We start from the raw sequence: 26326 nt of genomic DNA on the forward strand, positions 1-26326 counted from the left end.
CCCCACCCCCGCACCCCACCGCGCTGGTGTCTTTCTGGTGCCAACATATCTGCACAGTGAACATGACCAGGGAGATCAAGGAGAATACAGTGAGTTCTCTTTCATGTTTGTTTGCTGAATGTTAATTTGTTGTTTGTTAAGCTCAATGAGTTTCCCTGGCTGGTTCACTGGGCAAATATACCAGCACTTTGCACTGGCTCAAGAGTAGCGTGAGACGTGCACGGGAGCAAACGGCCAGAGAAAGGTGGGCTATTTCTTTAGGCGGCACTAACCTAAAACTTTTGTGAAATTACAGTGTTGAGTGACACGGAGACTTGTTCCCGCTAAGGATGTCACACATGTATTCCAGAGAGCATGCTAGTGTTATCCGTTCGTTGTCCAAAGAGTCAGTTCAATTTAGAGGTCAACCCCCTATTCCCCAGGCAGTTTCCAGCACATTGTTTGTTCCTGTCTTGTGTAGTGTTCTTCTCAGTTGTACAATTGCTTGAGTGTTTCACTGGTCTTGTGTGTTTACAGGGACTGTAACCAAAAAGGTACTTTGTTGAGAGTCTTGAAACGTGTTAGAAAGATAAGTATAGGTGTAGGTACAATTTGAGTGTTAATGTTGTTTTAAAGTTTTAATGTGTTGGAATGTTGTAGTCATATGAGCCCTTTGAAATGTATTGTGCTTTAGCTTATTGTTTATTTAATTGTTTTATTGTAAATTACCTTTATAATCACAAGTTCAATGAAGCCTGTTAGAAATGGTAAATGTGTGAGTGTTTTATTGTAGCAAAGCCATATAAAATAGCCGGTCTCAGCTGAGCTGTTGGCCACAGGCAGAGCTGGCGGAGGCACTGTATCAGGGCATAAGGAACCATCAGGACCCAAAGAACAGAATTCTGCTGAGAAAAACTTCATTACAGCTCCAAGCATAAGCACTCAGGCAGAGTAAAAGGCTCCAGTTGGTCTGTGGACACACATGCCACCTGCATGACTGCACCCATGCTGAGTTAACAAATGCAAGTGCCTAATCTTTAATTCAATGCAATCTTCCAGAAGCTTGTAACTGCTCATTTCTGTGCTGCCAGGAGAGTGTCAGCCTTCCCGGCATGTAACAGAAGTCCAGAATACCTTGTTTAATTAATCTGAGAGCCATGCAGTCTCAGTGTGCCCACCGAGATGCCACTGTGACCATCAAACCACAAATTCTTCCTGTCCAAAACTTGAAATCCGTGCATAGTTCAGAGGAGGGCAATGCCAACCAACAGACGACATAGCGGTGTTTGCCTGCCTCCACCCAACCTTTCAACAACACCTCTGGCCGGTTAAACCTCACTGGCTTCCTGTTCTCCCCTCCAGCAAAGCAAGTGTAATAAGTGTAAGCAAGTGTAACAGAGCAGAAGAAGCCTAGTGAAGCCAGACAACGCCATGCACTGCCCTGCCGCTTTGGGGAAGAATGGAGTTATTAGCCACAAGGAAGGAGGAATAGTTGGCCAGCATGTGGGGAGCATTTGCAACACTCAAGAGGGTGATATGCACCAATGCTTACAGAGGCAATTCAGAGACCTTTTGCATCCTTGTAATGCCTGGGTTCTGAATTACTTGTGTTTGCAACAGATTCCCTAGTGTTCATTAAGCATTTCACTAAGGAAGAGAAATCGAACAGGCATGTTGATGTAACACAGGCTCCAAGAGTTCACAAAGATGAGAAGATGAGAGCGTCTTGCTTCCTCTGCCAGCAACACCCTCTTCCATGCTCACCTACCTTGCTGGGTTCCTGCAGGCCACTTGACTTGCCTTATGACACTACTGCAATACATAGTTGCTGCAAAGTCACTTTCAAAAGCTTTTCTTTTAAGTACCTGGGCACAAGGGCCAAAATTAATAGGTTGGGGGGTGGAGGGGATGGGACTGGAACACATGACACAACATGCCTTATTGCTACTTCAAAGCATGTCTGTTCAAGGCTGAGAGCGCAATATTTTATATGTGATTTTACCATCTTTATCACAATTTTGGGTTTCTCTTTAACAGCCACTATTGTTTAAGTGATCTTTGCTGTGAGTGGTGGTGAAATGGAGCCTAGTTTAGAGGACTAGTTTAGATCTTCGGTTCTAGGAGAGAGATTCACCTGTGACTACGTGGGTGTCTTTTGCAGCAAGCAGGCAACAAAGCAGTATGAACCTACACTTACATTTAAAATGTCAATAGGCTGAACTCATTTCAAACCATGTTTTGGACATGGTCCATGTTTAAGACACAAGGCGCTAACACCAGAATAACGTCAAAATTGCTTCTTGCCCTTAAAAATCTTCTGTCCGCTCAACTCTCATAAGTTATTTACCTATGCTCAGCAAGAGAGTTCCCGTCACATTCCTGATAGAAGTCCGTGCTCTGATCTCTACCCGAAATACAGCTCGCTTCCAAGCTGCCACCTTTCCTCCTCCATCCTGCAAGCATGTAGACAGCTCAAGGTACCCTTTGTAAGAAGAGGCCTGAAGTACCACGATAAATGCTCCAGTCCCAGACTTTGTGGGACTGGCCTTTGCTCCCTGATCCACAGAGGATATCCCAGTTGTTGTGACAAATGTACCATCTTGATTTTTCCCCATCTAATATTTGGCTTTACTCTTAGTCATGATTCACCTGGATCCTGCTGGTGCTGTATGGAGCAGCTAGGGGAGGACCATTAGCCTCCAAAGAGTTCAATAAAACCTCCTCCTTTTTCTGAGTTGAGAAATTGTTCATACCACACTGGGAAGTCTTGCCTCAAAGTGTGCAGGTGGGGAGGACAAGCAGGGCATAGGTTAAGGGTCAGGTAGCAGGGGACTGCTTGAATTCATGCTTACAGGGTAGCATAGGAACCAAGTCGGCTCCTTCCCTGGTTGAAGCAACACCTATTGATAATCCCATTATGCATTTCTCTTTCTAATCCAGGCTCAAAGAAGCCTTTCTTTAATATTCAGCTGAAGAGGTACCCAACACGCCTCTCAGCTGCTGAAAACACCCAGGCACAGGCACTGCCCACCGCCTCACCAGAGATTCACCTGCATGCTTACTTAGGTCCACCCACTCACAAGGCTGTTCTTCACTTCTGATCACTTCCTCATTTTGCCTTCTTTCCCCCCCCAAATCAACCACCTCACCTAAATCCCAACCGCTAGAAATGCGCTAAAATTGAAGCACTGTTTTATTTATGTCCTACATGAGCAGAACAGGGGAGCATTTTCCTCCAAAACCCTTCAGACAAATGAACATGGGACATTGCAAACACAAGCAACTATAGCGCAGGAAAACATATGAAACCAATGCATGCTGTTTTGACATACAGACTACTACCTGCGAGAGCACTGTACCCTTTCTGGCATTATGTCAGGACTTGGTAGAGTAGATGGGAGCAATTCCTAGAGCAGTTGTGCTCAAGTACAGGCAGGGAAATGGAGGGAAGAACAGCAAAACAGTGTGAGTACGCAGCAGGAGAGGGCAAAGCAACGCAGGAGGGCTGATGTGCAGGAGGTGGCAGCACCTAATCGTTTTTAAAACGGCTGAAGGCTCAAAAACACACGAGCATTCTCATGACGCAGTCAGGGGCTTTGTTTCTAACTTCTTAACTAGCCAATGTTTTCTTATTTTTAATAAATAACATCTATTTGCACCTATTTTACATTGTCTCAGAAATAGCAATAGTAAGCACTAAACTAATTTTTTTAGAAAGATGCGATGTCGCTTCCAACCTAAACTAGGCAACAGGTATTAGGTTTCCCTGCCCTGTGTCAGCAATAGGGAAAGAATTATGACATGTGCCTCCTTGCTTCATCAGTGTGGTTGAAAGGACAGACGCGGATTGCTATTAAAGCTTATTCACAGACTTTCTTCTTATCTCCAATCCACCATCAGATACTTTAGAGGTGTGTACTAGGAGCAGATTTGCTTGCCATACTGCTGTTCAGTCCGGACAGGCTGTAGTCATCGATTCTACTCCAGCCAGAACCCTTGCGCAGAAGATACACACAAAAGTGCATATTGTTGCTTTCTAAAAGGTGTTTTAAAATTTCACATTTCTCAATGACTTCTTTAATGTCTAAAAATTGCTGTCAAATCAGTTGGTCTGTGCAAGATTTTAAGCAGCATGACAAGCATACTAAATATTTTTTTAAACTTTTCTCCATGACAAAGGCCATTCAGAGTAAGTCTTACTGTCTTTACTTTCTCAAGTACTTCTCTTTTAAGCAGAACTTGTGTCTTACAACTTAGTTAAAAATTCTATTTTTCGAGGCAGAGGTGATCTAGTCCCCCCGCCCCTTCCCGTTCTGTCACAACTTCACAGGACCCTGGATACACAGGGAACCCGTCTCAGGCACAGAATTTGCTGTCCTCGCTCATCTGCCACAAGACAGCCCATGAATTCAGGGATAATAGCATCCGCACAGCAGAAGATGCAGGAGGTATTCACTGAAGTTCTGAGCTGCACATAATGACCACATGGACCCTCCTCCTCCCACACACCTTTCCCTCCAGCAGACATTAACTTTTCTTCTTCATTAAACTACTGTTGTCTTCTACTGCCTATTTACCTTGCACGCTTTTCTGAGTGGAATCCCACTGTAAATACATACAGTAAGTGTACAAAAATGGAACCTGAGAAGTGCTGTTAACTGAACTGAGAATTTTCACACTTAGGTGTATTCACAGGAGGACACCTTTTTTTCAGTTGTACTACCTATGCAACAAGTGTACAGCGTGAGACTTTTTTTTCCCCTTAATGTAGGAAGTAGAAGAATTTCTGCTAGAAATACAAATTTACCAATACAAGTAAGCGATTGAATTGCTCCCCTACGTTCACAACATTAGCCTTCATAAGAAAGGAGCAGCACGCACCACTGCTGTGTAGCGATGCCCCTGCTGTTAACCACTGTAGTGTTGTAAAGGGGCATGGTAGCACAGGGGCTGCAGGTGACAAAGTGACAAGAAATCCACTTTTGTGTTCAGCTGTAACTTGTGCTCTACCAGAGCGTACTCTACCAGGAGTACGTTGAGAGTCGTAGGTCACCTTTAACAAGTAATTTTCTTCTGCACGTGTCAATATTATCTCCCATGGAAAAATGCGAAACATTTATAAATACCTTTATGGAAAGGCAAAAGCAGCCATTCTCGATCAGGCAGGAAGCAAAGGGTTCTTTAAAACTGTTTAATTACATGTTTCGGGTAAGCATAGACAATACAGGAGATTTACCACACTCTTAGGTATTTCCATTCTTTTCTCTAGGCTTGAACTATTCATTAAGGATGTCTCTCAATCAACATCCTTGCTCAATCACTTTTGCTGCAAAGAAGGGTGCTGGAATAGGACTATTGCAGGAAACTTCATTCCATCAAGGCATGATTTTCTGTGGGCTTTTTTTCTCCTTTAATAACCACCTACCAGTCGTTGAAGATATTCTGAGAGAACCCTGCCTTCCAAGATGCCCTGAAGAATGCCCTGAAACCAAACGGTTGGAGTCCTAGAAATGCTGAAGCCCTAGAAGTACTTAAATCAATACCAATATGTATGTTGTAGAGCTGAAATTCTCTTTTTCCTTGGCACTGTGCCACTGATGCCTGGTTTGTGTCCGGACGCTTCTACATCAGTTTTGTTTTCTTCTTCTTTCATTAGCCTTTGGGCTTCTTCCCCCATTTTCTTTTGTTGCTGCGCTGCTTCTCTTTTTTTTTTTTCCCCTTTCTGCTATCTGTTGTTGTCTGCAATTAAAGAAAATGTGAACTGCTAAAGAACACGAGTCCAATTTTCAGCATACTTTAAGTTCCTGTCAGAAATGGGTTATAATTCATAATTTGCCCAAATATTTTACAATCTAAAAGCCACTCAGTTCTCAAGGATTCAGTGTGTCAGGGAGAACGTAGGACAGTTGTAAGGCCCAGAGCTATTTAGACAAATCTAATGCTTCAAGTAACAATACTACCTGTCTTTTTCAAAATCAGACCAAAACAATTTGACTTGCCTAGGACATTGGCTTGTGTCCCTCCTTCCCCTCAGCAGAGGCATCAGAAGCTATCCTCTTTGTAATGCAAGTACTACAAACATTTTCTTCATGATCAGATGAGATGACAACTTCTAATGTTCCTTTTCATGTATTCAGCATCTGTGTTGTATTCTATTGCTCAGTACAGATAGAAACAATAGCCTTTAAGGAAAAAAAAATTAAAGTCTACGGTTGTATATCCTTTTAGCATTATTTCTTATCACTGCTATAAAACCCCAGACATCATTACCTGCTAGCTCAGAGAATCTGTCGACAGAAATAGGTTTCTAATTTCAACAAATACATGGCTGACTAGAGCAAAGGAAAAAAGTAACCCCCAAATGCACTTGTTTTATTCCCCACTTCAGCTAGAACACATCACTGAGTGGCGCTGGGGCAACAACTGGATCCATACTCCAAGTGCCACGTTGCAGCTCTCTCCTCGATTGCATAAGTAGTAACAGAATGATGTTAGGAGGTCGCTCCGGCTTCGCATTCAGTTTATTAGATTAGAAAAATCTGTCAAGCTGCTTGCAAGAGGACTTAAAAATAAAAGTGAAGCTTCATTAGTTTGAAAAGGTGAAATTTAACACAGATTCGGTAAGAATAAAGATGTGCTTATTAAAAGAGAATCAAGAATTCTCATTGACAAGGCCGAAAGGAGTTAACTTTCAACATGCCTAAACTACCCGTGCGCATCCACATCAGTGTGTAAAATGCAGAGAATTAAAAGCTGTCATCACTGGATGCAGCCGTGTCTGGTAGATGCCAACTATGGACAAACTGGACACACAAAACTTAGAAGTATTTGAGGTACAAAGGCTTCATATTATCTTTGGACTGGGCAGGACAGGAGAGGGACTGCACTTATTCAGTACCTTCACGGTTTCCCTTCATTGATTATTAATGGCCAGAAGTTTCCCTGTGCTCTGTTAAGCTGCTCTGCTGTCTGTCATGGAAGAATGAAATTAGTAATTTGCATCAGGATCTACCTCCCAAGTTAACGGAATTCCCAACGGTGTTTTTGAGGTGATGACCCACTGTTGTACATTCCACCAGAAGGCCAGATAGGTGACAGTGCTGTCAGTCTAGCATATGCAGAGTAATAATGTTTGCCACTTTACAGTAGCAGATTTTTGTATGTTCCCTGCACCTCTGAACCGATGCAGAAAGGAAGACGGTATATGCGCGCTAGCCTGCATGTAAAGGCAGCGGTATTCCAAAAAGCCACATGAGGCGTTAAGCAGTGCTGCTATTCATTTGCAATTGTGAAGTGAGGACAGTCACAGCAGATCATGTTTCTGCCCCACCCTATAAACTGCACAACACACAACTCCTCTGCACAGAGAGGTGGTTTCCATGCACTCCGCTGGCTGAGTGATTTTATTGGACTTCAGTAGCATCCAGATGAGAGGAGACCTTCACATTACCTCAGACAGAGGAACTGAAGTCACTGAAAAATAAATACAAGCAATAAATACAACCACAAAGTGATTACCTTTTCACTGCTCTTTTACTTGGTCATTATTCCAAACATTGATCTCTATTCCAAACTTCCTACGCGTATTCAACATAAAGCTACGACCTTTCAGGCTCAGAAGAGGTTTCGTTTCTCAATAAAGAGGCACCTATGATGAACTACAGCCACATGTGACTCATTCTTTCTGGGTTCCAAAGCAAGAATTTGAGCGGAGTTTGGATGGAATGATGCAAGCTGTTTAAACCAGGGAAGTATTCATTCCTGATGTCAGCCTTGCTTTGCATTCCTAACACAATTTATGCCCGGGAAAACCCAACTCATTGGTTAACAGAACACTAATTATAAGCACTGATAGCACACTGTTAGCAGACCTTCTTATTCCAGCGTGGTTTTACTTACTGTAGACCTACTGAATAACTGTAAGAAGAACGACTTCATACTATTCTTTTACTTCAACACGATTATAAATGTACAAAAAACATCTTCACACACGAGACATTTTATACAGTGCTGCTTATTCAGCCAAAGAGCATTTAGCTTCACTGTTCCTGTTGGGAAAAAAAATAAATTTGTTGGCATTTAGAAAGTCTAAAGGTGCAGATAGGTATCTACAATTTGCAGAAGCAACCAAGTTCTAACTAACTTCAATTAACTGAAAATCCAGTTTAAAGGAAAATCCAGTTTATCGTCCACTAGGTTGATCACTGCCTGGAAAATCTGGGTGCATCTCAGCCCAGAATCTGCTGGGGAGTGGGGAAGAAAGAGACTACAGGAACTTTGCAGGCACTAGTAGCCTACTGCTCAGCACTGTCTTCCAGAACGCTTTGGTCTCCAGGAAGCCATATTGGGCTTATTTCAACTGCTGCACATACATACCAAGCCACCAGAGAAAAGGTCACAGGCTATAGTCTTCCCTGTTACTTAACGGAACACAGCCCTCCATTACTACACAAAAATGCTTCCAGTCTAAGACACTTCCAGATATTAACTGAGCACCAATAGGTACCCAGACACGGGCAGCTAAGGGAGATCCTTACTTTCTCTGCACATGGATTTCATTCTCAATAAGCACTGCTGGAGTAGAGTCAGCATTAAAACGGCTGCAGGCTCAAAAAAGCATGTATTTTTGTTCTTAAAAACTCGGATCACAGAAACATCTCCTGTGTCTAGTTTAAACGAGTTGAAGATGTTGTTGTGTCAGCTTGAGGGTTTCTAATGTTATTTTTAACTCTTTCAGAGGGAAATGAGCGCGCACATGTCACCCTCCGTGAGCGAGGATGCCGTGCCCAGGCTGAAGCCCGCGCTAACCTCGAAGCTTGCATCCCGGAGTTGAGCACAGAGAGGCGTCACCCTGTGAAGGCTTGGTGTGTTGTAGCAGTTGGTGCTGTGAGGCCTGGCGGCTGGCAGCAGGGGGGAAGCGGCTGCTGGGGGTGCCCTCATTTGCATAGCCCAGCCCCCTCCGCGTGCATCGGAACGCCTGGGTCCCCCCCGTGGCAGTTTTTGACTGGTCCCTGCCAGTTGGGTCAACGGACCCAGCGCAGGCGGCGGATCCTGCTGGGGCTCCTCTGCCTGGGGTAAATCCCTCGGTATTTGTGATTCAGGAGAGGTGAAAACCGAATCTACGGGTCTCCTTGGACAACCTTCAGGAGCTGTGGGCTGCAGATGGGGGGGCGCCCCCCTTGTCTGCCCCAGTGACTGGTCCCATTGCTGATCAGAAGTGGAACAGCTTTAACAGGTGAATCTGCCGTTTCTCTCCTGGCCGTTGTGGGAGCTGTTTCGGGGGTGAGGGAGTACCTTGAACTCACTGGTTATATTGACGAACTCTCGGTTGCCTAAATATGGGACCGAGGCTGGCTCAGACATGGGTGTCTACATTAGAGACATCCATGCTTAGTCAGATGAATCCCACCCCGATCTCCTGTGTTCCTCATCAGGTCTATGGCAGCTCTGCTGTTAGCCTTTACTGAAGCCAAGTACGGTTTCTGTCTCTTTTCTTTTTCTTTTTTTTTTTTTTGTTTTTGTTTTTTTTTGTTTTTTTGTTTTGTTTTGTTTTGTTTTGTTTTGTTTAACAGAAAGGAAACCCAGTCTTAGACATTCATTTGCGGAAGAAAGTTTGTGTTTGAAGATCACACTTGGATCTTCAAGTAAGTCTAATTAGATGCCTTTTCCTCTCCTGTTCATCCCTGATAGGCTTGGGCACTGTCCGTTTGTCCTGTTTCTGAGGACCGCTGCCCAAGGCAGCTAGCATTGCACATGGACAGCCTGTATCTCCCGTTGCACCGTGAATTTTGTTAGCAGGAGCGAAGAATTTTTAGGGTATAAGCTAACTGAATTGCACTGAAGTGAAAAAAGTGCTGTGTAACTTCCAAGAGATAAGAACGGAATATAATTGGAAGACAAATATTTTGAGCAAAAGATGCTGAAAAAGCATCTTTGAAAAATTATTAGCATAGCGCTATGGTTTTTTATTTAGGATTTTTATATGTTTTAGATTTAGAGTTTGAATTTCAACAAATTGAGTTGAATTGGTGTGGATAACATATTCAAAGGGCCACGTATTTCTTTCAAAGAAGAATAAACAAAGTAGCACCTACAAAGACTGTTTTGGCTTTCAAGTGTTTTGTATTTTTGAACCCAAATCTGCAAGTTCCTGTTAAATTAAAGTGTTCTAGAAAAATGTCACAGATTGTATGATCCACCCTTTCTAAAAAATTATTGTTGATGTTGCTTAGTAGGGACGTGGTTGGGCTGAGGCCCCTCAAGACATATATCTCCTTTTGTTCAGAAGACTCTCGGGCTGCAGCAGGCACCCAGACATCACAGAGATAATAGAGGATCCCGAAAAGAAGTCAGCAAGTTACAAAGGAGGAATGGGCAAGTAAAAGGCGAAAGCCTGAATCCCATCTGTCCTAAGCAATGATGTGCTCAGCTCTGGGCTGGTGGCACAGGCCACCTACAATTCAGGGTCTCGGGCACAAATCTTGTGCACTTAGGTGCTTACGTCCTTCCTCACAAAGGAAAAGAACATTAAAAGGAGATGCCTGTTACTTAGTTCAGTAAAGGGAAAAGAAACTTCTACTTAGATCTGTTTGCCTCTTTTGGAGGCTGGACTTGAGCACAAAGGAGACGAGTGCCCTAGTAGCAGGCTGCTGAGCAGGCTGAGGGGATGCAGGGAGTCTGCTCCCAGGGAAGCTCTTCCACTTTGTATAATCTAGTTACTCTTTTATTGGGGGTTTGAAGCCAAGTACCCAGCAGGCACACCATAACTCTTCTCTCTCTCTCTCTCTCTCTCTCTGGCCCATTAATTGTCCTGATACCACTCCAGATCTCCTGAAAGTGGGACGCCAACTGTTAAAGGGAGATTCTCGCCTCAGGATGCCTGCAACCTCAAGCTCAGCCTTGCGTGTGGTCCGTGAGAAAGCCACGGCTCCAACTGCAAATCTGAGTAAGTAGGGGATGCAGATATGGGACTTTTGCAGGGAGCGCCTCAGCCGCTGGGCTGTTGGACAAGGTGAGACCTGTACCAGCCAATTCACCTTTTAGTGCCAAATGCCTTTTGATAGAGATGCAGGTCTCCTGGGGACTGTGGGGACATGCTCCTCCTCCATCGGGAAAAGATGGCTGAGCTCCTGGCGTAAGAAGGGCGCTGAGGTTTAGAGGTCAGAGTTGAGGCAGGTATGGAAGATGGCCAGAGCAGTGATCTTTAGTAAAAAAAAAAAAAGTCTTTTTTATATTTAAGAAGCTTTTTTCTCTCTTCTGCTCATTCGTTATGGAATATGAGTCAAATAAGAGAAACCGATGCTATACACACTGCACGCTCTTAAGTATTTGTTTTAAAATATGTGTGAGGTCAAGCTGGAACAGGCTTTGCAATTTGTGTATCTACTGCAGCAAATGTTCTGCTCTTTCTGGCTGTTTTCCGTGGTTTTCAGCCCGCTTCACCTGTATGGAAGGAAATACTGTGCCTATGGAAAGGCCATTATAGATGTTCTCTTAGGAGATTTTTTTTTTTCTTGGTGCTCTGCTTGTAATTTACAATCTGTATTATTTATGCCAGTGTTGAAAATAGTTTTCTGATGCCCTGCTTAAAATATTCTGAACATACTCCAGCTACATTCTACTATGAGCACTTCCACCAAACATCAGTTTTTATTTAAAGTAATTTTTCATGACATAACATGCATCATAGCCAGAATCCTGTGTTGCTGTTAAATGGTTTTCTTTACAGTTTTCCAGCTGTATTCCTCCTCCCCATGGTAGAGTGTTGCCAGACTGATTAGAATACACAAATTGTATTCCCTTAATCTTCCTTCATAAACAGTGCCCTGTAATCCTGTCATCATTGTTGTTGACCTTTTTTGGAACCCCACCTTTTTAAAGAGAATCCTGGGATTTGAACTGTTTGAACTGTTTTCTGAGAATGGATAGATTATTTCCTTTTCTGTTTTCCTCTACATCCCCTCTTTTTTTTTTGTCTGCCATTTTCTTATGTTCAAAGCGGAGTTATGCAAAGAATTGATTTGGGGTTTGCTGCCAAATCAAAACATTAAAGAAAACCTTTCTCTCAGACTGAACAAAGACAATCTTCAATCTAAAATATTTAGAATGCTTAGAGATATTTTAATGCTTTAATTAATGTACTTAATTTAATTCAATAAATTTTAAATTTGTTTAATTAAATTAGAATATTTAATTATATTTTTAAAATACAAAATTTTAAAGATTAAAAATGGAAAGGATTTATTTTGAATCAAGAATTAGTTAAATTAAAATAATAAAACTATCAAAATATTTGTCCCCCTTTTTTAAACTCAGCCATAAACAACTAAGCAGGTCTTTGCAGATAGCGGTGGCATTTTGAACATTTGCTTGCTTTTACGTACGTAGCTATATAAATCCTGGGGAAGCTGTGTTTTAGATGCCTTCAGTCTCTTTTGGTCCTCACCTGTCGTTATGATTCCGAGATTAGGAAGAGCCTGGAAGAAGGGGGAAATGCATGCCCAGTCCCTGTTCCAATAAATAAACCACAATTATGAACAGAAAATAAAACCCAGCATCTGATAGAGCAACTAGGCAGAGGTTGCCCAACTTTGCCCAAAACTCTAGATTGTAGAACTTACTTTTCTCAGGTGTGTTGGGTGCAGGGGTTAGGCAGGGTCTCCTGATGGAGGCAGGGGAGCTGTGGGAAATTCAGGCCTGTTTGGATTCCACTCTGTAGCAATGGGTGACAAAGACGTGCAGGCACCCTCAACTGGGTGAATCTGTGGAGGAGCTGGAGAAGGCCCTGATAAGCTGAGAGGACAGGAACCCCATCTCCTCCCCTGGTTCTTACAGCTGGACGCAGTGCGTGCCCCAGGTGGTGTGATGGGGAGATGATGTGCAGCCTCCTCCCAGTTCAAAGCTAAATCTGGCCCTGCAAATCCCAGGTGGATCCTTTCTCCAGTAAAGCAGAGAGCAGAAGAGAGCTTTCCTTGGGCTGCTTTTGTGTGGACCCTGATGTCTTCTGTGTAGTGTGAAACACCCACCCTGGTCTTTAGAGAGGAGCCAGGCACCGAGCTCTTCAGTGCTTTTAAAGCTGACCTGCTTCTAGGCATGCCCAGAAACAAGATTTTCACATAGCTGAGACACTCTGCTGATTGAGAGCGGGATTTCTCAAGTGAGGTGGCAGATAGGGAGAGTGCTACTTCCAAAATTCCCCCCGTGGAGCTGGGGACCTGGCATCCTTTCATAAATCCTGCTCCAGCCGCTGCAAGGTGGACATCGCTTCCCCAAGGAGCTTGAAATATATTACTTTTAATGTGTTGTAACAAAACAGTAGATGTACCTTATAATACCGTATCTTAGGTGTACTGTTATGTAAGTTGTGTTGAAAGGAAATGAAAATTCTGCAGAGTTTGTTTTGTATTTTATTTGGATTACAAGCCTTGTCTTGCTTCCATGTTGAGGCATTTCATTACAGGTCGCCTGTTCCTCCCTTCTGAAATTCTGTAAGTAATAGGAAGCTGTTGGCTTTCGAAGTCTGGGCACCTGGCAGGCTGTGAGTGTTTGCTAAAGTTGGCAGAATACGGTGTGACCGCAAACCCTCAAGGATTAATAGGCTGAAAAAGCACAGGCTTCATGTCTGTCCTTAGTGTTCCTTAATGCTAAGAGTGCTACTGGGGGGAAAAACAAGCAAATGACAGCAGTCGTAACTTGACATTCATTGCTTTGAGACCCGCCTTGTCTTTCTTTTTAACTATAGAAATATAGTTTAGGCAACCAATCAATATACTGGGTAGGGTTTTACTGTTCGTTTCAGTAGATGGCACTTGATCTCTATTATTTTTTTGTAATAATTTCAAGGTGTGCGTTACAGTAAATGTTTGGCTAGCTTTATGACAAATTTTGCTTTTGATCCTGGGATTGCAGGGCTGCTTAGTTAGTTACCTCTCGGATATGTTTCTCATTCTGGTGGTTTTCTCTTCCCTGTTGAAAACAGGTAAAACTGATTTAAAATGTTTTATGCACATTATCATGAAAACCATGTGCCTTCTATTAAGGGTGATTGTGCAAAAGCTTTCAGCTGAATCAGGTTTAGCATGTGATTTCATGCGTTTGCATATATGCTGTGGACACATACCTGCAGCATTTGCTGCTGTGAATGCATGCCTGCGGGGTTTGTTGCTGTGCACCAGCCAGCCTCTCTCCTCCTTGTGCATTGGAACCAGATTTAGGAGATGTGTTGAAGAGGCCTCTGAAAGCCCTTTGTTAAACTTCTGCCACCAACATAACGGGACGGCTGGCATGTTGACCTAGTCTATGACGGAGTTCACTCCCTTTCTGTGTCCTGTTAAGTCATCCCTGCCAAAGATGATGTTTTCCAGCTTCTAAAAGTACTTCTGACCAGCCTATTCATTTCTATTCAAGCAGACCAGGTAGTACTGCCAGGTATATGAGAAAACTCCTGAGGTGACACCACATGCTTCCTTATTAAAGACTTGTCCGTAGGTGGATTTACACATCACAGAGGTTTTTCCAAAACTGTCATATACAAGTTGAGTATCATGTTATACATCTATTGGTATTTCTTGAACCTCCAGTCTCAATGTTTCTAATGAGGTTGGAGTAGCAAAGTAGCATCCTTCCATCTCTGATCGAAAGAGTCTTTTGGTTTGAACAGAAAGATAAGCTGTCCAGACTGTTGTCTTCTCCGTGAACATGTGTTCCCCCAGCAAAGGTCATTTCAGGATGAGAAGGGAAAATTGCTGGCAGCTGTTCTAAAGTGGTGTTAGAAGAGCTCAAACTGCATATAGAATCACAAAAAAGAATTAGGTCAGGCTAATTTCCGTACGAAGAATCTCTGTAAGGTATATAAAGCAGGAAAAAAACCCCACCTTGTAATGCTCTTTGTCTGTTCCAACATCTGCTCGTGGCTGCTCTGCAAATCCATGAATTAAAAACAATGAAGAAAAATGCTGGCTCAGGATACAGTGATATGCAGAGTCTACATGATGGCTCTCAGCCAATCTCAGTAATTAGTTTGTAGTGACTGTTTTTAGAGATGAGCTTGACTGACTGTGGTTTCACGGCATACACAAGCCACATTCCGTATTTATTTGGAGATCTGCAGTGCTTATACTTTGCATGAATGCAGCTCAGATTACTACCAAAGCTATAGTATTTAGATGAGATTGGAAAACTGCTTAATGAGATAAATTTTGATTATTTGATAACAAACTTTCTTCCAAAGGAAGAAAAGTAGGTGAACTAGATGAGCAAAAATCAAGATGCATAATTAGTTCAGATCACACAACCAGCAGTATGAATTGAGGGGGTCAAGTAAAATCAAGTTTAGATCTAAATGCAGGGAAGCAGGATCTGCGTTGAAGTTCTTCCCCAAAGTCTTCTGCCTGGCATTGAGCTGGAAGTCTCCTCACCCAGCAGGTTTGAACAGTTGATGGTCACCCACACTGAAAGTTTTGCTCCACGTCTTCTCTGACTGCATGTTTGCCAGCTGCCAATTTATCAGCTGTTACTGCGCTGTGCAATCAGCTGCAACGTGATTAACAGATCTGTCTGAGGAGAGGGCACAGGCAAGCAGTCAGGTAGATGTCCACCCAAGAGTGATAAGTGGTAGCTTCTTTGGCCAGCGCAGTGGGATAGGGGAGGGGATGCTGATGCCAGGCATTGCTGTGCTCAGGTTCTCACTGTCATTCTGGGAGCACAACTTGCAAGTCTGCGCTTGATGACTAAACTGCATATACAATAAGAGGGGGTGGTTAGGTACTACAATCCAAGATTCACAGCAGAGAGCATGCCGGGCAGGAACGCACCTCTACCAGTCCACAGGAGAGGCCAGAGAGGCATGCCCGTCTCCCAGATTTGGCCACCTACTTGTACCCTGCTTGCGCCCATGCACGTGCCTCACATTCACTCTGAACCTCTGTACCAGAGCCAGACCACCTCTGTGAGTGCCAGCAACCAGCACGTTTCATTGCTTTGAACTATGGCCAGCACTGGTGCTACCACCCACCCTGTTCTGTGTGGCAGCTGCGCAAGTAGAGGTCAGGGAAAAGATCTGAGTTCAGTGCCCTCCTTAGACCAAAGGAGTTCAAATCCACACCTCTCACAAGAGTTCTGAACCACTGCAACCTACAGAGCATCATCAGCTTCCTCCACTGGCTTTAGACCTCGGGGTAGTAGAGGGTATCTGTCGGACACGGGCAGCGGCAGAGCACATGGGAGCAGCTTCTCTGTCACACAAAGAATAGAGCAGTCTACGTGGAGGAGAGTCCTGATCCTTGCTCCCAGGATTATATCTGCATTTACGCAGTTACTGTTGGATGTGAAATTTATAGCAAAGTGCAAGGCAAGAGTCTCATGTATAGTAATAGTAAATCGCATAGTAAGTCAAAGGCCAGGGACTGGAACAAAAACACGCTGCCAGCTGAGCTTGACACTGTGAATTGAGTGCATTCCCTGCTGGCAGCCTTTGCCCTCAACATGGGTCGTTTTTTAAAGGGTGTTATCTGAAGAAAAGCCGGAAATGCTGAAGCAAGACTTCATCACTTCTGTGCAGCTTCTTTTTCTTACGTTTGTTCGTGCATGTGAGCAGTCTGGTGTTCTTTCCTAGATTGCTTGTGGTGTACAAAAACAATCTTGCAGGAACAACCCCGTATTAAATAGAAAAGAAGTAGCATTAATGTTTCCTGGAAATATTACTGCTTATGCTGTTAAAGATTGAAAGTGGAGATGTAGCTGTGAGTTAAAAGTTTTAAGATAAATTAAACTTAGTCTTTTAAAAATACAGATTCTTTCAATAAAGGGCATTACAACTGAATTATCTCTACTTTTCCAGCTGTTTCTAACGGCTTTGCTGGAAGTTCTTATGCAGTCAGGCCCCCTCTCTTCCCTTGGGGTCTCTAAATAAAGCTATCTACAGGGACAGCATGCTACTTATTCCTCCATCAGCTGCACTGGAGTGGTGAACTTATATTTTTTTGTGTTTTCGTCTCTTTGCTGTGTAACAGGATGCTTTTGAAGGCACAGAAGCTCAGCAAATTGAAGTGCTTTACATTCTGAGGACAAGCTGTCTCTGTCAGCGCTGTTTCATTTACAGCTCTGTTTCACTGGGTGACTATATGCAAACCTAGCATCAAGAATGATTTCTATATCTATATATACACACACATAGATATATATTAAGAGGTCATGTTTATGGAGTCAGAAGATAGGTAGTTCTGTGGTTTCTATACTTTGGCAGCTGTGAAAGAGTGGTGAAGTTGCAAATAAGAAAGACTTACACCAAAAGACTAAATTAGCTTAAAAGATTTACTAAACTCAGATGCATCCTGAGTTTTAGGAATCCAGTTCTGCTCAGCTGTCAGTGTTCCTGTCACAGATATTACTTACACTTCTTCCTTTTTTCTATGTTGTAACCTTACCATTTAGATAGCACATGGACAATCAAATGCACACAGGAAAGTTTGAGCTTTATTCTTATAGAAGGAAAAATATTACATGCTCAAGTGCAAGCAAAATTTGACTTTTGAGGCCAGAAGACCATGCCACAAGGTATCCAACCATCTGTAATGGCTATAAATAGCAGACTGGGATGCTATACTCCAGGCATGCATGTACGGTTGTTGTGTGGCTCTGTGTAAGAAATGTATATACTGGCTCCATAGACATAGGTACGTATGTGATGGGGTTGCACACTGTCCTGGCAGACCAAGTATACCTAAGCTGTTCTACCTTGCCCAGCCAATTGCAGTGCTGTGGCAGGATGGTGTTAGCTCCCTAAGCAGTGGTCCTCCAACCCATGGGGCAGATGTGCACACACGTCTGACGTACCGTCACTGCCTTTTCTGCCTCTGCCTGGGTTGTGCCAGCTGGCACTGCCTGCGCTCCTCATCGTGGGCAGCACAGCATGCAGTCGTGGGGTTGCAGGCTCCCCTCTCCCCTCCACGTCAGCTAGAGCTAGGTGACTGTAGTGGTGCTGTCAGGGCAGCAAGGAGGCTAAAAGGCAGTGCAGAAAGCATGATGCTGTTTGCAGCACTCTCTTAGCTCAGTGCCGTTGCCCACTGAGCAATAAAGTGCAGGGACAGCACTTGATACTGCACTATTTCACTCCAGTGTCTTGCAGGCAAGAAGCAATCCTGGAAAACGTTGCAGCACTTTGTTGGCCATCGCTGTGTTGTTCTTCCCGTTGCACAGAGCGGTGCACAGCTCTGCTCCTAGGGAGTGGGTGTGCTGCCGCTTGTAGCCTGCTGCAAGGTGGGCTGGGGCCAGAGCGACGGGCCTCTCAGTGTTGGATGCCATTACGTGTGGCAAGAGCATTTCCGTCAGAGCATGGTGCCAAGTTGTCTTGCCTGCCAGCACTGTGACACTGAGTGGCTGCAGCATGGAAATATATGTATGAATGAATTTCAAATGAGAAATTCATGATGACTGAATATGTGGTATCCTTTGTGGGAAATGGTGGGTAAGACACTCCTCTTAGTCAGGGGAGTCTCAGATCAGGGCAAAACAAGTGTTATAGCCAGTTCAGGCAAAAGAAATGGTTTTTGAGAAACGGCAGCCTCTTTCATGGTTAATGCTGCTTAGGTGGGTTGTTCTGGGACTTAGATGTGTGAGCTTTCGCAATCACATTGTCACAGCAACAAAAGTAGTCAACTGGGGTACAAGACGTGCACATCACCATCAGTTCTGCAAAGGATTTAAGAACGACTGTGCAGCTGAAGGTTTATTCACCCCAGTGGGGGATGATGGTATCTGCAGATGCATCATGGAAAATATAGCAAAAATGGGGTTCATGGTAAGTCTGCAGCTGCTGGCTGGGGGTGTCTGTGCGTGAGACGGCGCCCAGAAATTCTCAGGTGAGAGATGCTCCCCCTGACCAGCTGTTTAAAGGCTGTTGGAAAGTTATTTCCATTCCCTCAGATTAAAGTCATCGTACAATATTGTGGCTTTGCAGTGTAAGGCCCAGGTATGGCTTTGGACATCTGCCATTTGAGTGACAGACTGAAAAAAATCCTAACTTTAGGGTGGGTATTTTTCCAGGTGATAAGACTTTCTTAGTGGCTCTGCCTACTACTGATTGTAGCAAAATGAAAGCGGTTTTCCCTGTACATGCCAGGGCTTGGGAAATAAAAGCTGTGATCCATAGAAAGTCAGAAATCAGGTAGATGGCTTAACACCCCAGAAGCACTTGAGAGCCGCGCGTGATTATTGGACTGATTTAAGGCTATTAGAACTGCTTTACTGTCCTTCTGTGTGCCACGAGAACCTGCATATGTGTGTACATACGCAGACGCATATACCCTATTAGCCTATACACACGTATATGTACATATGCATGTATGTGTACATCGTCTCAGAGACCAAAATGGAAGCGGCTTTTCCCCCAGCGCGTAGTGTTTTCCTATGGTTTAAAGCAAGCGAAATCTACAGTTACAGTTGTGTGCTGCTGCAGGAGCCACGTGAGCAGCCTGATTCTTGTATTGACGGCTGTAAGAAAGCAAACAGGTGGTCACAACAAATGTTCCTAGCCGTGTCCTAAAAGGGCTTCTTTAGTGTGAGGGGTTTGTGTCCAAATGGTTTTTCTCTGCTCTTGTTTAAGTGCCACTTCTGAAGAAATGTTGCAAATCCAGAACAAATCACGTGCTTGACATCAGGGTTGTTGGAAAATTCATGCAACTGCTAAAATTCACACAGGATGGGCAAAGGGATGATGCTTGTTGTTCATCGTGATTTTTAAAACAGCCTTTGAGTTATGATTTCCACTGTGTTTTTCCTCGTCCCTTTTCTTTTCCAGGGATTAAAACCAATTTTAGCTCTTCAAGCAACACAGGCTGTACCTCAGTGCCTGAAGCCCATGTGTTGGCTGCTGGAAGCAAAAGGTCTTTTTCTCACAAGTAAGCAAAGCCATTTTTCCTGAAGAGTGAGAGAGTTGCTAGTGCAGAGATAGACTACTACGTAAGGCCTTGCAGCTAATACATAAAATAGCACTAGTGTGAGTTTTGAAACAATTTGGCTAACACTATGCTCTTGGGCAGCACTTACACTGATGAGAACTGTAATATGAGAAAGGGGAAAAAAAGCTATATTTTTTGAGACCAAAACATGTCAATAGGCCAGATCAGCCGACAGGTATTTTTGTGTTGTTTGTTCATAACAAGTATGGGAGATACCCTCAGGTAAGACAGAAGAGACTTCAGCTGGAGTGGAGGAGGAGGCAACTGGGTATATGTTGCTTAACAGCAGTACCTCTAAGAAGTTAACCTTAACCTTTTGGTCTTATCACTGTTTTCTCTTTGTAATAAACTGTCAGCTTGGCATGTGCCTTTCCAGGTCATGACCTTATTTTTTGTAGGAAGAAGTAGACAATATTGCCTTTGATGCTTTTGTATTCAACACCCTTGCCCAACCTTTCTGTAACTAAAACTATATGCAAAAAAAAAAAATATAAAAAAATGAGTTATCTATCTAAACAAATCTTTCAAGAAAGATTTCTGTGAGATTTCTCCCTATCATTTGTGAAGTGCAAATCCAGAGAGCTTGTGAATGCGAGGATGAGGACATTTGGGTGGAGCAGCGCACATTGTGCTCCACCCACAAAATCCCTGCTGGTTACATTTTTTGGAGTAGGTGGAAAGAGTTCAGATTGACAGGACGGGTTTCCTGCCCTTTGTGGAAGTGCTGGCAGGCAGGCCGGGACTGGCAGTGGGATACCTCTAGGCTTAAGTCACACAGATGTCTCTGAGGTCGGAGTGTGCCCCAGCGCACAGAGATTGTCAGAATGATGCTTAATGAGCAGTTTCCTATCTGTGTCATGAGACTGTTCATTAGAAAAATAAACATTACCTAAGCACTCTCTAGATTAAATCTAACCAGTAACGGTACTGGCCGGGGGTGCGTGTGTGTGTGTGAAAAATACTAAGTATCATATGAAGCCCTAAAATCACCTTACTTGCAGTAAGATTCTGTATCATTGCATGTATTTCTGTGCATTTAAATGTAACTTCAAATTAGAGCATCCTGACCCACTTAATTAGACAGAAGTCCTCTGTAATAATGCTCCTTCAATTGCATTGCTGCATTATGCACAGTCTATGTGAATTCTGCCTCACCCAAGAGTTGATGCTGTACTGTACGAAGTGGAAGGAGAGGTCTCCTTTGCGATATGTTCTCTTTTAACTGTTTGACTCAACTTCCTCTGAAAAATCTCAGTGTTGTCACAAACCACAGTCCCGCACTTCATTGTAAAATAATTATAAAATCACCCAAACCACAGCAGTGTGATGAAGGTTTGCAGCAGCCACTTTCCTTATAAACTGTTCCATTTTCAGAGGGGGGACGAAACCAAGTTAGGGAATCTTGAGAAGAGTTCTTGCTTCATAGTGCTGTGGTATTTAAATTTTTATGTTCAGGCCTCTTTGGTTGGCTGGATTTGCCTTTTTCTTTTCTGAAACCAGCCCTTTCATTACAGTTGAGAAGAACAAAGTCCATGAGAGGATGTAGGTAGCAGTGTAGCAGTGCAGGAAGACAAACCAAGCGAGCAAGCGAGGAACCCACCTTGGGGAGCTGTGCTCAGAGCACCTCAGTCCTTTGGCAGTTGCCAGCAGCACAGATAGCAGTTGCTTTCAAGCCCACAGTCGACAGTCAGGTTATTTAATAAAGAGTGGGAAAAGAAAGGTAGATACGTATGAGGGAAACTGGAAGGAAGGAAGGAAGGAAGGAAGGAAGGAAGGAAGGAAGGAAGGAAGGAAGGAAGGAAGGAAGGAAGGAAGGAAGGAAGGAAGGAAGGAAGGAAGAAAAAAATCTGTGGTTTTCTTTGTCTATTTTAATACTATTTCAGCCTGCTCACCGTAGGCTTTGAACTATATCTAAGCAAATGAATGGTCAGGCATTGGACCAGGCTGCCCAGGGAGGTGGTTAGAGTCGCCATTCCTGGAGGTACTTAAAAGATGTGTAGATGTGGCACCTCAGGGCATGGTTTAGGAGACTTGGTGATGTTGGGTTGACAGTTGGACTTGATGATCCTAGGGGTCTTTTCCAACCTTAATGATTCTATGATTCTCTTCTATGATTCTATGAATAGTTGACAGTGGCAGCTGAAGCACCCTCTATGCCAAAGAGAGAAAGGAACAGTGGCTCAAACAAATCTGTTTTCATCACACACTGTGATCCCTCAGGCTGCTTGCCAAGGAGCATGAAAGCAGTCTTAGAGCAAACCTCCATGAGCAGGCATCCCTCTGCCGGTCTGGCCAGGGAAGGCTGAAGCGTGGTTCTTTTGGCCCTAGCCCAGGCTGCAGTCCTCTCATTGCTTAATGGAGTCAGAGGTTCAGGGAATGTGGATGATCTGGTGGAGTCAGTGGGAACCGTGCTATCCACAGAGAAACGTGAAAATGGCCAACGTTTCCCTAGATCACATAATTCAGACTGAGAGCCCCACAGTCAGTGAAAGAGTGTGCAGTGGCTGATGACTTCAGGACTTTCTTCCCGGCCACTCACAGTTATCTACCTGTTTTAGTGTTTAGACAGCTTTGTGCGTGAAATAAGACACATAATGAGTTGTGTGATAAAGATAATCCAGTATGCTTTAACCATGTTGGTTCTCCTCCAGTTGTGGCCTTCATGGTCAGAATAATGGATCCTTATCCAACAAGTCCAGACCCAGCCCACCTGCTTCCCGTGAAAAGGCCCCTTTGTCAACACTGAGCAAAAACCAGCCGAGTCCTGTGAACACCCGTCAGAATTATGGGGCTTCTTTAGCCAGCAGAAGCAACTCAGGCTCAAACAAAGGAAGTGACAGCAGCCAAGTGACGAGGTAAGTCTTTATTTCAGCATCCTGGTGTTCAGCACACTGACTTACCCTCTCTGCACTCAAATGTGGCATCAGCTGGTTGTCTGGCTTGCCAAAGGGGTCGTGTTGCTCCTCAGCATGGGTGTGACTCTTCATATTGGTGGCTCGACAATCAACAGTGTGCTCTATCCCATGTAAAAGTTTTACTGTTTCAGTACTGTAAAATTCAAGGTTACTTTTAGTCAAAGCACTTTGTAGCTGGTTTTCACTCCAAGGCAGGCTCCTTTCCGTGGTTTCATGCTGTCAGTTCTCATGTGGCTTTCCTGGTTCTTTCACAGAAAGGTCCTTTCTCCTTTGGAGAGAGTTGGGTGGGGTTGTATAGAAAATATTGTATGCTCGGGTGAAAATTCACCCTGCCCGGCCTTAGGTACCTCTGTGTGCAGTTTCCTCTACAGGGAAGAAAACCAATACCTGCGGGAGCATGCGACACGTATTGCAGAGAAGAAATTGTTGTTTCTCTCCCTCCCTTTCTCTCTCTTTCCTCCCACCCCAGGCAACTCAACAGCCAAGCACGTCAGATACACACCTAAAGCTAGATAGGATTAATGTAGGTTTCAGGGTGCTCGGCTTCTTAACTCACATGTGGAGCTGAACTCAGTCTGTACGCTTCCTTACCTGGCTGTGTCTGCAGCTGGGTGCCCTTGCCAATGGCCCAGCTGCCTGCTCTTGGGCACCGTTTTGGGTGAGGAGATGGCTAGGTGTTTTAAAGTTAAATGTCTCATTTGAGGCAATGGCACTGAAAACAAGTATGATAAATAGTAAATTTTGTACTATAGCCACAAATCAGCCCTTTTCTCAAGTACTTTGATTTGCCAGAGGGAGTCACTTGTGTGGACACTGAGGAGCCCAAAATGAGCCAAGCGCCATATCAGTCTATGGGATGTGTTCCTTTTTGCCAGGACTGAAGAACTGTAGGAGTGATGTTATGTGATGGTGTGATGGTTTTTTTCTTTTCAGGCGATCAGGGAAATCTATTTCTTGTGGTCACAATTGCAGCACTAAGCCAGAAAATCCGGAGCGGTATTTGACTCCTCTGCAGCAGAAAGAAGTTACAATACGGCATTTGAAAAAAAAGCTGAAGGAATCCGAGTGCAAAGTTACAGAAAGGTATATTTCACTTCAGAAATAAGACTGGACAAGATTTATTCAGGAGCATTAAGGGATGGGAGTCCTGATCATTTTTACTCTTTTCTTGACCATGTAAAGTTTTCATTAAGAGATTGGAAATATGATCGGGCTGATTAGGTTGTTTTCAGGTATTTAAGGTTTCATTGTGTGCTCAGTGAATATGTACCGTGCACTTCCGTTACAAATATGGCTGTCTCTTTTTCCCTTTTTTTGAACTTTCCCGATAGAAGACTTTTAAAGGATAGTTCTTCACCAGCCTACTTTAGCACTGAGACCTTTTATACATAAAAAAAGTTCCACCTCGCTCAGAAAATACGACGACAAATGTCCCCCTTTTCCCCTACTGAAAGAAAAGCTCTGCCACAAACTAGTGTGCCTGCTTGTGGTTTTGTTGCTTAGATATGGACTTTTTTGCAGTAGCACTTTGTATGGATGCTAAGCGAAGAAGCAACAATGTACATTACACAGCAACAGATGTTCTCTCTTTTACTAAAGCTGTGCTCTGAGAACTGGCTTTCCAGCACACACAACCCAAGCGGGCACAAAGGGTTGTTTGAATGGAGCCCCCAGGTAGAGTCCCAGGGACCCCTTGGTCCTGCTTTGGGTGGCCCGACATCTGTACCTGTGAGGGCTGGATCTCACGCAGGGGGCCCTTCTCCCCACTTGCTTGCAAGTGAGGGCAGAAGCCTCTGGATCCATGCTGGGCTGGGGGGGTGCAAAGCAAGCCGGGTGCCAAGCAAGCCAGGTGCCTGCAGCCCTGAGCCATCCTGCTGTCTGAGGCCACTGTTGGCTCTGGCTATACGTGACGAGCTGCTGGCAGGCACAGGGGACACACCCAGGCAGCTGTTTGTCATTTCCTCCAGGGTGAGGCAGTAGGTGAGATGTCAAGCGCTGTACTGGTTGGACCTAACCCAGAGGCCACCACTTTCACCTCCAAGTGTCCAGGATCACAGCATAGCCCACAAGGCTGCTGGCTGTGTGGCCAGGTTGGTGACTCCAGCTAGGAATCAGCCAGTGCGTCTTGGCAGCCAGCTGACATCTCTGCCAGTTCTCTCAGAGGTGGCAGCAAATGATGCATGGAGGAATTTGCTTCTTCCTTGGAGCATCTTTGCAGCATAGCCACCCCAGTGAGGTGGAGCCTCACGTTGACTCTTCAACTAGGCAGTCACCAGAAGTGTTACGATATTTTTATTTTGCTCCAGGGAAAGAGAAATCGAAAAGCTCAAAGCTCAGGTGGAACGTATGAAGGAAGACTGGATCGAAGACGAGTGTAATCATGTGGAGATGGAGCTGAGCCTCTTGGAAGCAAGGAGGGAAATTAAAGAACTCAAGCGAGGTATTGAGAGCATGAAGAAGAGCTTGGCTGAGAAAGACAAAAAATTTCAGAAATACTTCCTAGACGTAAGCATTGAAAACAAGAAACTGGAATCTTTGGTGTCGAGCATGGAGATGGCCCTGAAGAGCTCTGTGAGAGATGAGCAGCGCCCAGAGTACACATGTGACTCTGAGGGGAAGCCGTTGTGTACCACGATGCCAGACAGCCCCACCACAGAGGACCAAGCTCTGGAGGAGCTGGCAGGTAGTGGGCTGTTTCTTCATGAGGACACAGCTAACGGGACTGATTTATTTGAAGAGAGTTTGACCACCACAACCTCTGAGTTGAGTGATTCAGCTCCCTCCAATTCTATTGTGAATCAAGAGATGCTTGAAAATGTTCTGGGTGAGAAACTAACTTTTTCCCAGGAGGAGGAGGAGAAAGTCAGAAACATGATGGTGGAGCAGACCATCCAGACTGATGTGGTGCCATATAGCCTAGAAGGGGAGCAGTTCATTCAAAACATGTTCAGAGCTCAGAGCTCAAGATGCCTGTCCTCTAAGCCTGCCTTCTTCCCTGAAGGAATTGGGTCAATTTCTCTTGAAAGCCTCAGTGATTCTGGTATCGTAGTGGACTTAACTCCAGGTGAGCCAAACTCTACCATCCTTTTGTCTCCTGTGACACCTCCATGCAGGAAGGTGGAGCACGGAGTTAATGAAAACCATTTTGTGAAAGAACTTGATTTTACAGAACCTCACGATGATGAAGTCTTTGGGTACGTCAATACTGTTTCTCAGACAGGAATAAAGAAGACATACTGGAGCAGCAGACTCGCCAGCGATCTGGCTGTAGCAGCCCCTGTTGTACCAACTATCATGCGGGCTTTCAGTACTCATGGAGCAGGAACAGATCTCATTTACAGTACTGGAGCGTTGTTTTGCAGTTCTGTCCTAGTCCACCGTTTTGCTCTTGACTATTTGATTTGCCCTATAAATCGGTTTGAAAACATGTTACTTGTTTCAGAATGGAAAAGGTAAAGCCTTTCTACAGGATGTTTG

The 26326-nt window shown here is 44.2% G+C and overlaps 2 protein-coding genes across 2 annotated transcripts in view; one reads left to right on the top strand and one right to left on the bottom strand.

Moving 5' to 3' along the window:
- MRPS5 (mitochondrial ribosomal protein S5) overlaps positions 1-26326 on the bottom strand; it is a 1175798-nt gene that overhangs the window by 237153 nt on the left and 912319 nt on the right. The gene's annotated exons all lie outside the window — the stretch shown is intronic.
- LOC135312761 (syntabulin-like) lies at positions 63-26305 on the top strand. Its single transcript, XM_064448520.1, is given in 9 exon segments — positions 63-89; positions 10265-10364; positions 10805-10924; positions 19775-19874; positions 22586-22789; positions 23783-23932; positions 25156-25798; positions 25800-25866; positions 25869-26305. Coding segments are annotated over 9 exon segments (1848 nt in total).

Source organism: Phalacrocorax carbo, chromosome 3 (assembly GCF_963921805.1).
Source record: "Phalacrocorax carbo chromosome 3, bPhaCar2.1, whole genome shotgun sequence".
In the NCBI taxonomy this organism is placed as follows: Eukaryota; Metazoa; Chordata; class Aves; order Suliformes; family Phalacrocoracidae; genus Phalacrocorax; species Phalacrocorax carbo.